This window comes from Heptranchias perlo, chromosome 1, assembly GCF_035084215.1.
Source record: "Heptranchias perlo isolate sHepPer1 chromosome 1, sHepPer1.hap1, whole genome shotgun sequence".
Classification (NCBI taxonomy): domain Eukaryota; kingdom Metazoa; phylum Chordata; class Chondrichthyes; order Hexanchiformes; family Hexanchidae; genus Heptranchias; species Heptranchias perlo.
In genome coordinates, this window is record NC_090325.1 from 43109020 (window position 1) to 43122354 (window position 13335).

The 13335-nt window shown below is 41.9% G+C and overlaps 1 protein-coding gene across 1 annotated transcript in view; it reads right to left on the reverse strand.

Annotated features, from left to right (window-relative positions):
- Positions 1 to 1523: 1523 nt before the first annotated feature.
- Positions 1524 to 13335, reverse strand: part of galt (galactose-1-phosphate uridylyltransferase) — a 47914-nt gene continuing 36102 nt past the window's right edge. Inside the window, exons 8-11 of the mRNA XM_067990979.1 lie at positions 9928 to 10060; positions 7756 to 7839; positions 3032 to 3186; positions 1524 to 1685 (exon numbers count right to left, since the gene is read on the reverse strand). Of these exons, the coding sequence (XP_067847080.1) occupies positions 1620 to 1685; positions 3032 to 3186; positions 7756 to 7839; positions 9928 to 10060 (438 nt within the window). The 3' untranslated portion in view covers positions 1524 to 1619. The remainder of the gene's footprint in view (positions 1686 to 3031; positions 3187 to 7755; positions 7840 to 9927; positions 10061 to 13335) is intronic.

Consider the following 13335-nt stretch of genomic DNA (forward strand, 5'->3'; position numbering starts at 1 on the left):
CGCAATATCTGGGCCCCCTGCTGGTGAGCAGCCACTCAACAGCGCAGGTAGCGCTGGCTGCTCACAGCAATCATGTAAATCACTAGGCAGCACGAATGTTACGTGCTACCTGCATCTCAACGACTGGGCGCAGGTTAATCGCGCACCGTGATTCCAGCACCAATTTAATCCCCATTGTCTTCAGCAATTTCAAACCTTGGTGGGCTTCCCCCCACCCTGTCTCTTCTAGCTCGTTTCTCCCATTCACCTTGCTCAACTATTTTCACATTTTTTTAACACCTTTTTCATTGTTCTTTACACATCTTTCAGCTGCTTTACACCTTTCTAGCTTTAAAAAATTACTCAATCGGATTCACAAATCATTAAAAGTAGCAACGCAGGTTAATAAGGCCATAAAAAATGCAAAGCACTGGGGTTCATTTCTAGAAGAATAGAATTGAAAAGCAGAGAAGTTATCTTAAACTTATATATAACCTTAGTTAGACCACACTTGAGTACTGTGCATAGTTCTGGTCTCCATACTACAAAAGGAAATACAGACAGTGGAGAAGGTACATAAAAGATATATAAGAATCTACCAGAACTGAGAGGTTATAACCATTAGGAAAGGCTGAACAGGCTGGGGCTCTTTTCTCTAGAAAAGAGAAGGCTGAGGGGTGACCTAATAGAGGTCTTTAAATTATGACGGGGTTTGAAAGGGTAAACAGAGATGTTTCTACTGGTGGGGGAGTTCAAAACTAGGGGTCATAAATAGAAGATAGCCACTAATAAATCCAATAAAGAACTCTGGAGAAACTTCTTTACCCAGAGAGTGGTTAGAACATGGAACTTGCTACAAGGAGTAGTTCAGACAAATAGTATAGATGCATTTAAGAGGAAGCTAGATAAACATATGAGGGAGAAAGGAGTAGAAGGATCTGCTGATAGGGTTACACAAAGTAGGGAGGAAGGAGGCTCATGTAGAGCATAATCACCAGCATGGACCAGTTGGGCTGAATGGCCTGTTTCTGTGCTGTAATTTCTATGTAATTCTACAAACCAATTTGACAGTCTTTCTGACAGGGGTCAGTCTTCCCAATTCCTGACTATTAACTGTTTTCCCCCTTGCCCTCACTATTTCAGTTTTATAACAGGGTTTGCATATCTTCCAGTTTTGATGAAAGGTCAAATCTGTAACCCAAACCCAGCTTTTCTCTTTTCTAGTGCTGATAGAGCACTTTTATTTCAGATTTCCAGGGTTTTTAAAAAAAAATTCAATTGCACATAGAATATAGAAATGTTCTGAAATTGACTTATTTCAGGCAAATCATGGTAACACTCTTTTCCAAGTTTTAAATACAGGTCTCCTGGTTATGAAGAAGCACGTTAGGGGGAACAAAAGTACAGGTCCAGGGCCACACAGGACCCATTTCTGTTTGGGGCTAAATGGTGATTAACAGGAGATGTTTAACATCTCCTGTTAATCACCATTTAGCCCCAAACAGAACAGTCTACTCCAGTAAGGTTAGAGCGGATATTAGAAATTTTTATTGTATGCTTTAATAAAACTAATCCCATAAAAATCTAATGCAACAAAATAAGATGGTGTGTGTCTCTTTCAGTTTATTTGAGTCCTTTCATTATTCTGGCTGATTCTGCTTCAGCTTGTAGTGAAGTTCTGGTAGATTCCGCAAGCGTTCAGCAGCCTGCAGGATAAAGGATCATTTAGTCATGCCAAGTAATAGGTGAACTGACACAACAGATTAATTAAAGTGCAATTTAGGGACTGACAGGAGATTACGAGCATAACAGAGTGCTACAAGATCCTTCTGTCAGTAAAATACATCGGGTTAGGAACTTGTGAATCTAATGCTGTAAACTTTAGACTGTTATTTTTCAAATCTAGGACTGATCTACTCAGCCTTTCGTCCATCTCAGGATGTGCAGCAAAAGCAAGAGGCGTTTGCAATACTTCCTGACTGAAGCAATGAAAATGGAGAGCAGTACCACACCCAATTTTCTAATTTCTAAGCTGCCTCCTCTGATTTTACTGCCTTTCCTAGTTTGATATCATCTGCAAATTTAATCAATTTGCAATGAATTGCTGAGTCCAAGTCATTGATACAAATTGGAAACAGTCGTGGTCCCAGCACTGATTCTTGGGGTATACCACTTGACTTCCTCCATTCTCATTACAACTCTTCTAACAAGTACCCGTTGTTCTCAACCCTCAGCCAATTTCTTAACGATATCCAAGATTTACCCACAGCTTCAAACTTAACTAACAGCTTTTCATATAGAACTTTGTCAAATGCATTTTGGAAGTCGAGATACAATATGTTGTACGGATTACCATTTGGGATGTCATTTTCTCAGAGAAGTCAAGGAGGTTGGTCAGGTAGGATCGCCCTCTGCCGAATCCATGTTACTGTTTACTTGGTTATTATTGTACAGATACTCTAGTTTACTCCTGACAATCAATTACATTTTTTACATGGGATTGCAGTATGATTAATGGATTTATAGTTGCCCATGTCTGATTTGTCACCCTTTTTGAATATGGACACTACGTTTCCAATCTATTGGTACTTCCCAACTGCCCAACGACTCCTTCATAATCATCAATGCCTCACAAATCTTCTCCCTCGTCTTTCTTAGCACACTGGGATAAAAACTGCCCCTGGGTTATATTGGTTTTGAGCCCTTTTAGCCGATCTATGATCTCCATCTAATTTATATCAAAGTCATTAATTTTATCTGTTATCTCTGTTTGGGAAGGGCATGTTGCTCAAGTCTTCCTTGTGAATATTTGGAGGAAGCAAACATTCAGAATTTTTACTATCTTGTGCTCATAATGCTACAAGCCAATTTGCATCTTTTATGGTTCTTATATCTTCACTGACTGCCCCTTTACTGTTAACAGAGACCAGAAGACTCTCCACGAAGAGAGAAAACGAGCAATTCTCCTAGTGGACAGTTATGATTGCTTCAGTGTAAATTCTGCGATGTGACTATGATTGTATACAAAGTGACCTCCTGTGCTCATCCTCACCTGTTCCGGTGTGAGATCTCTTTGGGCCTGAGCTAGCAGCTCGTACCCCACCATGAATTTTCTGATTGTTGCAGACCGTAACAACGGTGGATAGTAGTGAGCATGAAGCTGCCAATGGCAGTTGTCATCACTCAAGAACTGCCCCGTGGGAGCACCTGTTGAAATACAATTGTATTATTAATACAACATTGGCAATTCTATCAATGCAAGATCTAGTACAGCTCTGCATTTTTAGTAGACACCCTAGTTCACTTGTCATTTTAGTATCCCATAACCAGTAAGGCTGGTCACCTCGGAGTGAGAAATAAAAACACAATTGTTCGTCCTACACGCATAAACAATCTCTTGATATATTATCAAAAAGTAGATTATAAGTCCAATTAGTTAAAAAAAAAATTGCTGAAGGTGCAAAGATGTTAGTATTGAGATAAAACAGTTGCATTTCAGGTGACCACGCTGTGTCATACATAGATTGGTTAAATCCAGAATAGAGTTCCCTCCAGAGTAAAGTTCCCTCTAATCATGTCCCCAGTAATGTGCCTCAGTTCCAATTTCAGAAGAGTTCCCTGTAACATTTCCACATCCCAAACCACCAAACTGTGGCCTGAGTGAGATTATCAAATTAGCGCCAAATTAATAACCATTTTATGCTGTGTGCCCCTGCCCATTCGGAATTGCACTGAACTGTACAAACTTATTTCATATAGGAGCGTAACAGCCACCAGACTGTTTTTTCAAGTCAGTGAGTATTGAAGGTCTCTGTGGCAGGACAGCTTTTTATATATAATATTCTACATGTTCATCTAGAGTCCAAGGAATTCATCGCTCCTGTTCTATTTAGAAGTTTAAGATCCAATTTAAACTTGGGACGGGTGTATAGCGGGGAAGGGTGAGCGGCAAACCTGCATGGGACCGCCAGGGTGAGGCCCAGGCCATTTTAAACCTCAGGCCTCATTACCATCTTCAATGGCTGACTTCCATCCGAACCAGGTTGGAATGGCAAGAAGGGGGTGGGGTGGGAACAGTATTTTGAGCTAGAGGAGGCTGCTGCCGGAAGAATAGTCTCCGGCACTAAGATAAGTCAACGGCAGCGGTGGGAGGTTGTGGGGGGGGGGCGGGGCTGCTGGAACCTGCAGCAGGGGAGGCCCTTATCTTGCTGGCCTCTTCTGGTTCTGGATCAATCTGGCAGCAGATTTCCCTGGCACATTCAGCGCTGTTAAAATCAGACCAGGATCCGAATGAAGTCAGCAGACCCCAACGTGTCTATGGTGAGTGCTTCACGCTGCTCCCAAAACCCGGGAGTTAAACTGGCTGTGGGCAAGAGTGCGGCACAAACAGGAAGGGAAGTGTTCTGCCCCTATTTTAGCCCTCCGCACGCCCCATTCTTGCTGGGCGTGGATGGGGTTAAAATCGGGGTATTAATACTTTTTGCTACGTTACAGAGGGCAATCATTAAAAAAAGATTAATCTTTCAGACTATACCACATTAGCCTTCGTGGAACTGAATAGCCACAAGCCAAATTAAGTGATGAACGTTATAATAAATTAACATGGGAAATGCTTGTTTAAACACTCAACTCCCTGATCAGCAGAATAGGCTGCGCTAATTGAAGTGGTTAATGTATTATTTTACCGGAATGATCGCTGTATCCATTTCCGATTCAGAATAGAACCAAATTTCCTAGGTCAAACTGTCAGGCCTTGAACAGTCTCACAGCCCTCACCAGCTAACTCCTTCCAAGAAAAAAAATCTGATGTAATCCTGACCTCACTTCAGCATGAATGAATCTAATCATTTTAAAATTTTAAATACTGACTAGAAAGCAAGTCAAAATTTTTTTTTTAAGTTTTAATTTTGGCTCTATTATTTTCAATTATTTTTCCAGACCACCAGAGGTGGCGGCACAGTGGTATACGGTCATAAGGGAGTGGCTCTGGGAGTCCTCAACATTGACTCCAGACCCCATGAAGTCTCATGGCATCAGAGCAAGCATGGGCAAGGAAACCTCCTGCTAATTACCACCTACCGCCCTCACTTAGCTGATGAATCAGTACTCCTCCATGTCGAGCACCACTTGGGGGAAGCACTAAGGGTAACAAGGGCACAGAATGTACTCTGGGTAGGGGACTTCAATGTCCATCACCAAGAGTGGCTCGGTAGCACCACTACTGACCGAGCTGGCCGAGTCCTGACAGACGTAGCTGTCATACTGGGCCTGGACCAACACGAGGAAAAAACCTACTTGACCTCATCCTCACCAATACTGTCGCAGGTGCATCTGTCCATGACAGTATTGGTAGGAGTGACCACCTATACTGCTAAATGGGATAGATTCAGAACAGATCTAGCAGCTCAAAACTGGGTATCCATGAGGCACTGTGGGCCATCAGCAGCAACAGAATTGTATTCCAGCACAATCTGTAACCTCATGGCCTGGCATATCCTTCACTCTACCATTACCAACAAGCCAGGGGATAAACCTGGTTCAGTGAGGAGTATAGAAGAGCATGCCAGGAGCAGCACCAGGTGTACCTAAAAATGAGGTGCCAACCTGGTGAAGCTACAACACAGGACTATATGTATGCCAAACAGCGGAAGCAGCATGCTATAGACAGAGCTAAGCTATCTCACAACCAACGGATTAGATCTAAGCTCTGCAGTCCTGCCACATCCAGTCGTGAATGGTGGTGGACAATTAAACAACTAACGGGAGGAGGAGGCTCTGTGTACATCCTCATCCTCAATGATGGTAGAGTCCAGCACGTGAGTGCAAAAGACAAGGCTGAAGCGTTTGCAACCATCTTCAGCCAGAAGTGCCGAGTGGATGATCCATCTCAGCCTCGTCCTGAGATCCTCACCATCACAGAAGCCAGTCTTCTGCCAATTCAATTCAGTCCACGTGATATCAAGAAAAGGCTCATTGCACTGGACACAGCAAAGGCTATGGGCCCTGACAACATCCCAGCTGTAGTGCTCCAGAACTAGCTGCGCCTCTAGCCAAGTTGTTCCAGTACAACAATAACACTGGCATCTACCCGACAAAGTCCTGTCCAGAAAAAGCAGGACAAATCCAATCCGGCCAATTACCACCCCATTAGTCTCGTTCCTTCACTTTGCTGATGATCGAAAGATGTCATCGACAATGCTATCAGGTGGCACTTACTCACCAACAGCCCGCTCACTGAAGCTCAGTTTGGGTTCCACCAGGACCACTTGGCTCCAGACCTCATTACAGCCTTGGTCCAAACATGGACAAAAGAGCTGAATTCCAGAGGTGAGGTGAGAGTGACTGCCCTTGACATCTAGGCAGCATTTGACCGAGTGTGGCATCAAGGTGCCCTAGTAAAATTGAAGTCAATGGGTATCAGGAGGAAAACTCTCCAGTGGCTGGAGTCATACCCAGCACAACGTAAGATGCTAGTGGTTTTTGGAGGCCAATCGTCTCAGCCCCAGGATATCGTTGCAGAAGTACCTCAGGGCAGAGTCATAGATCCAACCATCTTCAGCTGCTTCATCAATGACCTTCCCTCCATCATAAGGTCAGAAGTGGGGATGTTCGCTGATGACTGCACAGTGTTTAGTTCCATTTGCAGCTCCTCAGATAATGAAGAAGTCCATGCCCGCATGCAGTAAGACATGGATAACATCCAGGCTTGGGCAGATAAGTGACAAGTAACATTTGCGCTAGATAAGTGCCAGGCAATGACCACCTCCAACAAGAGAGAGTCTAACCACCTCCCCTTGACATTCAACAGCATTACCATCGCCAAATCCCCCACCATCAACATCCTGGGGGTCACCATTGGCCAGAAACTTAACTGGACCAGCCACATAAATACTATGGCTGCAAGAACAGGTCAGAGGCTGGGTATTCTGCGGCGAGTGACTCACCTCCTAACTCCCCAAAGCCTTTCCACCATCTACAAGGCACAAGTCAGGAGTGTGATGGAATACTCTCCACTTGCTTGGATGAGTGCAGCTCCAACAACACTCATGAAGCTCGACACCATCCAGGTCAAAGCAGCCTGCTTGATTGCCACCCCATCCACCACCTTAAACATTCACTCCCTCCACCACCGACGCACAGTGGCTGCAGTGTGTACCACCCACAGGATGCACTGCAGCAACTCGCCAACGCTTCATCGACAGCACCTCCCAAACTCGTGACCTCTGCCACCTAGAAGGACAAGGGCAGCAGGCACATGGGAACAACACCACCTGCACGTTCCCCTCCAAGTCACACACCATCCTGACTTGGAAATATATTGCCGTTCCTTCATCGTCCATGGATCAAAATCCTGGAACTCCCTACTTAACAGCACTGTGGGAGAACCTTCACCACATGGACTGCAACGGTTCAAGAAGGTGGCTCACCACCACCTTCTCAAGAGCAATTAGGGATGGGCAATAATTGCTGGTCTTGCCAGCGACGCCCACATCCCATGAGTGAACAAAAAAAAACTCTCTTCAAGCAGCTATGTAATCTTAGATCAGGACATTAAGATTCCCTTCTTAACCAACAAAATCAGACTTAGCAATTTACTTCTGGACCATCTCACGGGATGGTCTGCCACAGATTAGAAAATTGACATCCTTTAAACATATTTGGATCACAGATTTCAATAGTTAATGTAGTGTTCGAGTTATCTACTTCATTATGAATAGTAACATAATGGCAGTCTACTCTCGCACTCTGTTCATTGCAAGATTTCTTTAACCTTACCATGCCATCCCATGGAGTAGGGAAAAGAGACCTCAAAGAGATTGTCATATTTCGTCAAGAGTCTTTTCATAATAGAAGCAAGGCCTAAAAAGCAGAGTCAAATGTAAGAAATTAGTTCAAATAATACAGCTGTGTATGCAACATCTTAACACGACCAAAGGCAAGTAAAACCTTTACTTAATTGTTTGGATAACTGTCCCTTCTCAAATCAAAGAGTTAGATCTGAGAGATCTAATTTTAGCTGGGTATCAGTTCCTTTAATTGAGTCACTGAGTATAAGGAGTTAAAAGCCAGCTGCATTCATAGAACTCATGCCCCAGCCTAACTCTATACAATGATATAAGGATCAGTTGGTTATCACCGTGCAGTTGCTTGAGAAAGGAGCCAAGCTACACAATTCAAACACAAACATGCTGTGTGACTTATTCAGATATGTGTATGATTGGCAGCTTTTTGAATTGAACAAACGTTATATAAATTCTGCATGGCTCTGGTTACTGTTCGATCAGCTTGCTCCTTTTCAAGATTAGGACTTCAGAGAAATATAAACAGAATATGCTAGAAATAAACAGATCAGTTAACATCTGACATTTAGCTATATACCCTCCTGTCTGTGATCAATTGATCGTCTCCCCATCCTCCTCTCCCAACCCATTTTCTCTTCACGTTTTCCAACCATACTAAAATACCTGTTTATCTTTCAGACTTTAGTTCTCATGAAGGGTAGAAGAACAAACTGCATTTATATAGCACCTTTCACGTCCTCAGAACATCCCAAAGCACTCCACAGCTAATGAATTACTTTTGAAGTGTAGTCACTATTGTAATGTAAGCAAATTGAACAGCCAATTTGCGCATAGGAAGGTTCCACGAACAGCACTGAGATAATTGACCAGATAATCTGTTTTCTCATGGTGTTGGTTGAGAAAGGAAAGTTGGCCAAGATACCTAGAGAATTCCTCAGCCCTTCTTCAAATAGTGCTGAGACAATCATAATATGCCATGCTTTCACTGGCACTGTATGAAAGGCAGCATGCCAGGGTGATCAACAGTCAGCATAACCGGAAAGCCACTAATAGGGATGATAAATGTAATTTGGATTTGTATATGCAAGCCTTAAATAAGCTTCAGTGTAAAACTCCAAAAACCAAACATCCTATCTAAATGACATATTAGTTAGACCAAAAATAACACCACTACCAGAAGATAAATTAGATTTAATTTATAGATGCACATTACCTCCATTTCAAAATAATGTGCCATAAATGCCCATTATAGAAGGAAAGACCAATATTTTTATAGCAACGTATGATAGTCACACTATACAGCAAACTGCTCTACAATATTTTAAACTAAAACGTTCACTCTGTTCTTGGCTTAGCATTATATTTAATAAAACATACCTTCAGCATGTCATTTAAAATGGCTTAGCAAATACTACTGAAGCAATTTTATTGCCCACTGTTTACAAGATTTATACAATTACATAAAACAATGCACAATGTTTGTGCATTTGTTTTCGTTACTTCCCCATTATCCCATTAACACTGAGCTCTTCACGAGGCTGGAGTGAACCCACCAAGTGCTCCTCTTGGGTTGGCCCTATGCTCAGTGCTTCATCCTAAGGATTGACTGAAATCAGGAATTCACTACAGAGGGAATTGAGCATGAGCATACATCCTACAACTCTCGTCACTGGACCACCTCAATTTAAAAATAAAATCCAGAATTCAGCTCTGCTTCCATGGTCATTTAGCTGGAGATCCCCATTTACCCCCCAAAAAACGCATCTTACACCCAATGCTTCAGTGCCATTGCATTGGGTGGGCACCACTATGACAGGTTTGGGAAGTACACAACAAATGTTTTATACCATGAAGTATTTCATTAATTTGCATACTTTGGTCACCTATGCTATTGTAACCTAATTAGCTTCATATATTTATTTTGCTCCCCATGCTATATTGTGCTATTACAAAATGTTCCAAACCAAGATAAAGAAAGAAATTTTGGCTGCAGGCATCACAGAAAAGGCACTTGTTGTATAATAAACTGCTTTGATTTCTCTCTTGTCTTATGAGAAACTCTTATTCAAAAGTGATGAGATGCTATGTGTGTATGTATATATTTATATATACATATATACACACACAATAAAAATAATTTTCTTACTGTCCCTCTCTTTATCAGATAAGTCTTGTAAACGAAGTACGTGTCTTCTTGGAAGAAGTAAAGTCTGAAAAGGCCACACAGCCCAGTATGGAACGACGACCAACCAATCTTCATTTTCAACCACTATTCGTTCCTTCGAAATCAAAAAACATTAAAAAGGCATTAACGACTGTTTACTGCACTCAAACCACATAATTACAATTGGGCAGTTATAGGCCCATTATAGCTTACTAACTTTCACTGGGGACATTAAAGAGGCAGAATTACATCCATGTGGGCATCTGTCCAGTTTTCAAATTTAGAGTAGATTCAGCTTCTACTGCGATGCCATTAAAACTTACATCACCTGCCTAATATTTTGCTACAGTTGGGTATAAAGCAAAGAGAGAAGTGAACAGGACTTATTTTTAGAAAAAGCAACAAGTCATTTGCTCCCCCTTTAGGTTTATCGTATACTATGCAACATATCCCAGGCAAAGGCAAGTCAGGTCTAGATTTCTCCTAAACAAGCCCATAAATTAATGGCCAAGATTTTGTTCTTCAGGCTAGACCTAAATGACCCCATGAAGAGAATGGGCTTTGGCAATGCATTGAGGTGCTAGTAAAATTTTATAGGTAGACTTGTGCTTTTTGCTTTTCTCACATGAATGCTAAATGTCCTCTTATCAAATTCCTCGGTGCTATTTTATCTACCGCATTTATTTTAATTTCTATCTTTTACACTCAAGCCACAGCCACAATTCCTGACCTTTCAATAGGAGCCAGGCAAGGATATTACCTCCACTGTTTCTCTTTGGATTCATTTTTAAGAATTGCTGCTGTAGATGCAATAAAAAGAAAAGAACTACATTGTTGGATTAGCAGCAGAAAATACTCTCTTCAGATGTCCAATTCCACAAGTCACTCCTCAGCATTTTCCAAAACATCAAGGAATTGGTCAGTTCACATGCTCCACACTCAACTATTTCAAAGCAACTGAAATGCCCCTGCCCAAGGAGCCTTTGTACGACAGACATGGGTTTCAAATACCTAGGCAAATAATGATAAAAATTATAAACTCTCAGCTTGACCTCCACTTATTTCTAATCTACATGATGCCCCTCGGCAATATCATCCGCAAACACAACATCAGATTCCATATGTACGCTGACGACACCCAACTCTACCTCACCCCCACTTCCCTCGACCCCTCCACCATCACTGGTTTGTTCATGCTGCTTGTCCGACGGCAGAAATTTCCTCCAACTAAATATTGGGAAGACCGAAGCAATCGTCTTTGGTCCCTGCCACAAACTCCGTTCCCTAGCCACCAACTCCATGTGGAGTCAGGAGACAGCTAGCAGAATGGATAGCAAGTTAGTTACAAAACAGAAAACAAAGTAATGGTTAAGGGTAGCTACTCAGATTGGCAAAAGGTGGAAAGTGGTGTTCCACAGGGATCAGTGCTGGGACCAATGGTATTCACAATTTACATTAACCATTTGGATTTGGGAATTGGAAGTACAATTTCAAAATTTGCAGATGACAACAAATTGGGGGGAGTGTGGTTAATACAAAGGAAGAATGCATCAAAATGCAAGAGGACATTAATAAACTTGCAGAAAGGGCATGTAATTGGAAAATGAATTTCAATATAGGTAAGTGTGAATTGGTGCATTTTGGTAGCAAGAATATGGAGGTCACATAATCTTAGGATAATAAGAGTCTAAACGGGATAGAGAAGCAAAGGGATCTAGGGGGTACAGATATACAAATCACTAAAAGTAATGATACAGGGTAATAAGGCCATATAAAAAGGCAAATCAAGCACTAGGGTTCATTTCTAGAGGGGTAGAATTGAAATGCAAAGAAGTTATGTTAAACTTGTCTAAACATGGTTAGACCACACTTGTGAGTATTGTGCACAGTTCTGGTCTCCGTATTATAGAAAGGATATAGAGGCATTGGAGAGGGTGCAAAAAAGGTTCACAAGGATGACACTAAAACTGAGAGGATATCCTTATCAGGAAAGGCTGAACAGGCTGGGACTTTTTTGTCTAAAAAAGAAGGCTGAGGAGTGACCTGATAGAGGTCTTTAAGATAGGATTTGATAGGGCAGACGTGGAGAAAATGTTTAGGCATAGAGAAAATGTATCCAATTGTAGGGAGTCCAAAATTAGAGGTCATAAATGTAAGATAGTCACTAACAAATCCAATTGAGAATTCAGGAGAAACCTCTTTACCCAAAGAACGGTAAGAATTTGGAACAAGCTATCACAGGGGTAGCTGAGGCAAATAACTTGGATGCATTTAAAAGGAAGCTAGATAAGCACAAGGGAGAAAGGAATAGAAGGGTATCCTGATAGGTTTAGATGAAGTAGGGAGGGAGGAGGCTCTTGTGGAGCATAAATGCTGGCATAGACCAGTTGGGCCGAATGGCCTGTTTCTGTGCTGTAGTTTCGATGTAACTCAATAAAAAATTCTCATCCTTGTTTTCAAATCCTTCCATGGCCTCACCCTTCCCTATCGCTGTAACCCCCACAACTCTCCGAGATCCTTGCATTTCTCCAATTCTGGCCTCTTGTGCACAAAGATTTCCTTCACCCCCACCATTGGCGGCCGTGCCTTCAGCTGTCAAGGCCTATGCTCTGGAATTCTCTCCCTAAACCTCTCCGCATATACTTCTCTCTCCTCCTTTAAGACCCTCCTTAAAACCTACCTCTTTGACCAAGCTTTTGGTCACCTGTCTTAATATGTCTTTATGTAGTTCGATGTTAATTTGATAACGCTCCTGTGAAGCGCCTTTGGATGTTTTACTATGTTAAAGGTGCTTTATAAATGCAAGTTGTTGTTCATACAAAAAGTTTTTTTTCCCCTTTTCTCCCTCAGCATGTGTACAAAGATAAGTGGAACATCCTGCAACAACAGAATTGGGAAAAGCATTTGAAAAAAATGACATTCCTCCCCGTCCCCTCTTCAATACTGGAGCCTTGAGAAACAAATCATGAAATTCCTCTGGGTGGGAAAAAGTCACAAATAACTTAAAATGGTCTTAATTTTGTAAACTGAGGGCGGCTGAACATCTTGAAGCACCATCCAAGCACTTTAACAAGCTCACTCAGGAGGATTATCCCTTGCAATGTGGCCTCTCAAGTTGTTTACAGGTGTACAAGTCAACATATTCCACATTACCCAAATTTGACATTCCAGATAAATTAGGGAAGTGGACTGCAATGCTACTCTAAAGCACAAAACTATCTCGAGAGCATGGGGGTCAACCCCAATCCAGGAAAGTAACATGCTCCTATCACTTATACCCCTTAACCTTTTAACTTTAACATTTTAATTTTGTTCTTAAATCAACAGGCTGCAATTTGACTCTCAATTCTGATGAAAAGTTCCCAGAGTTGGAAAAGTTTCTGGTAGATC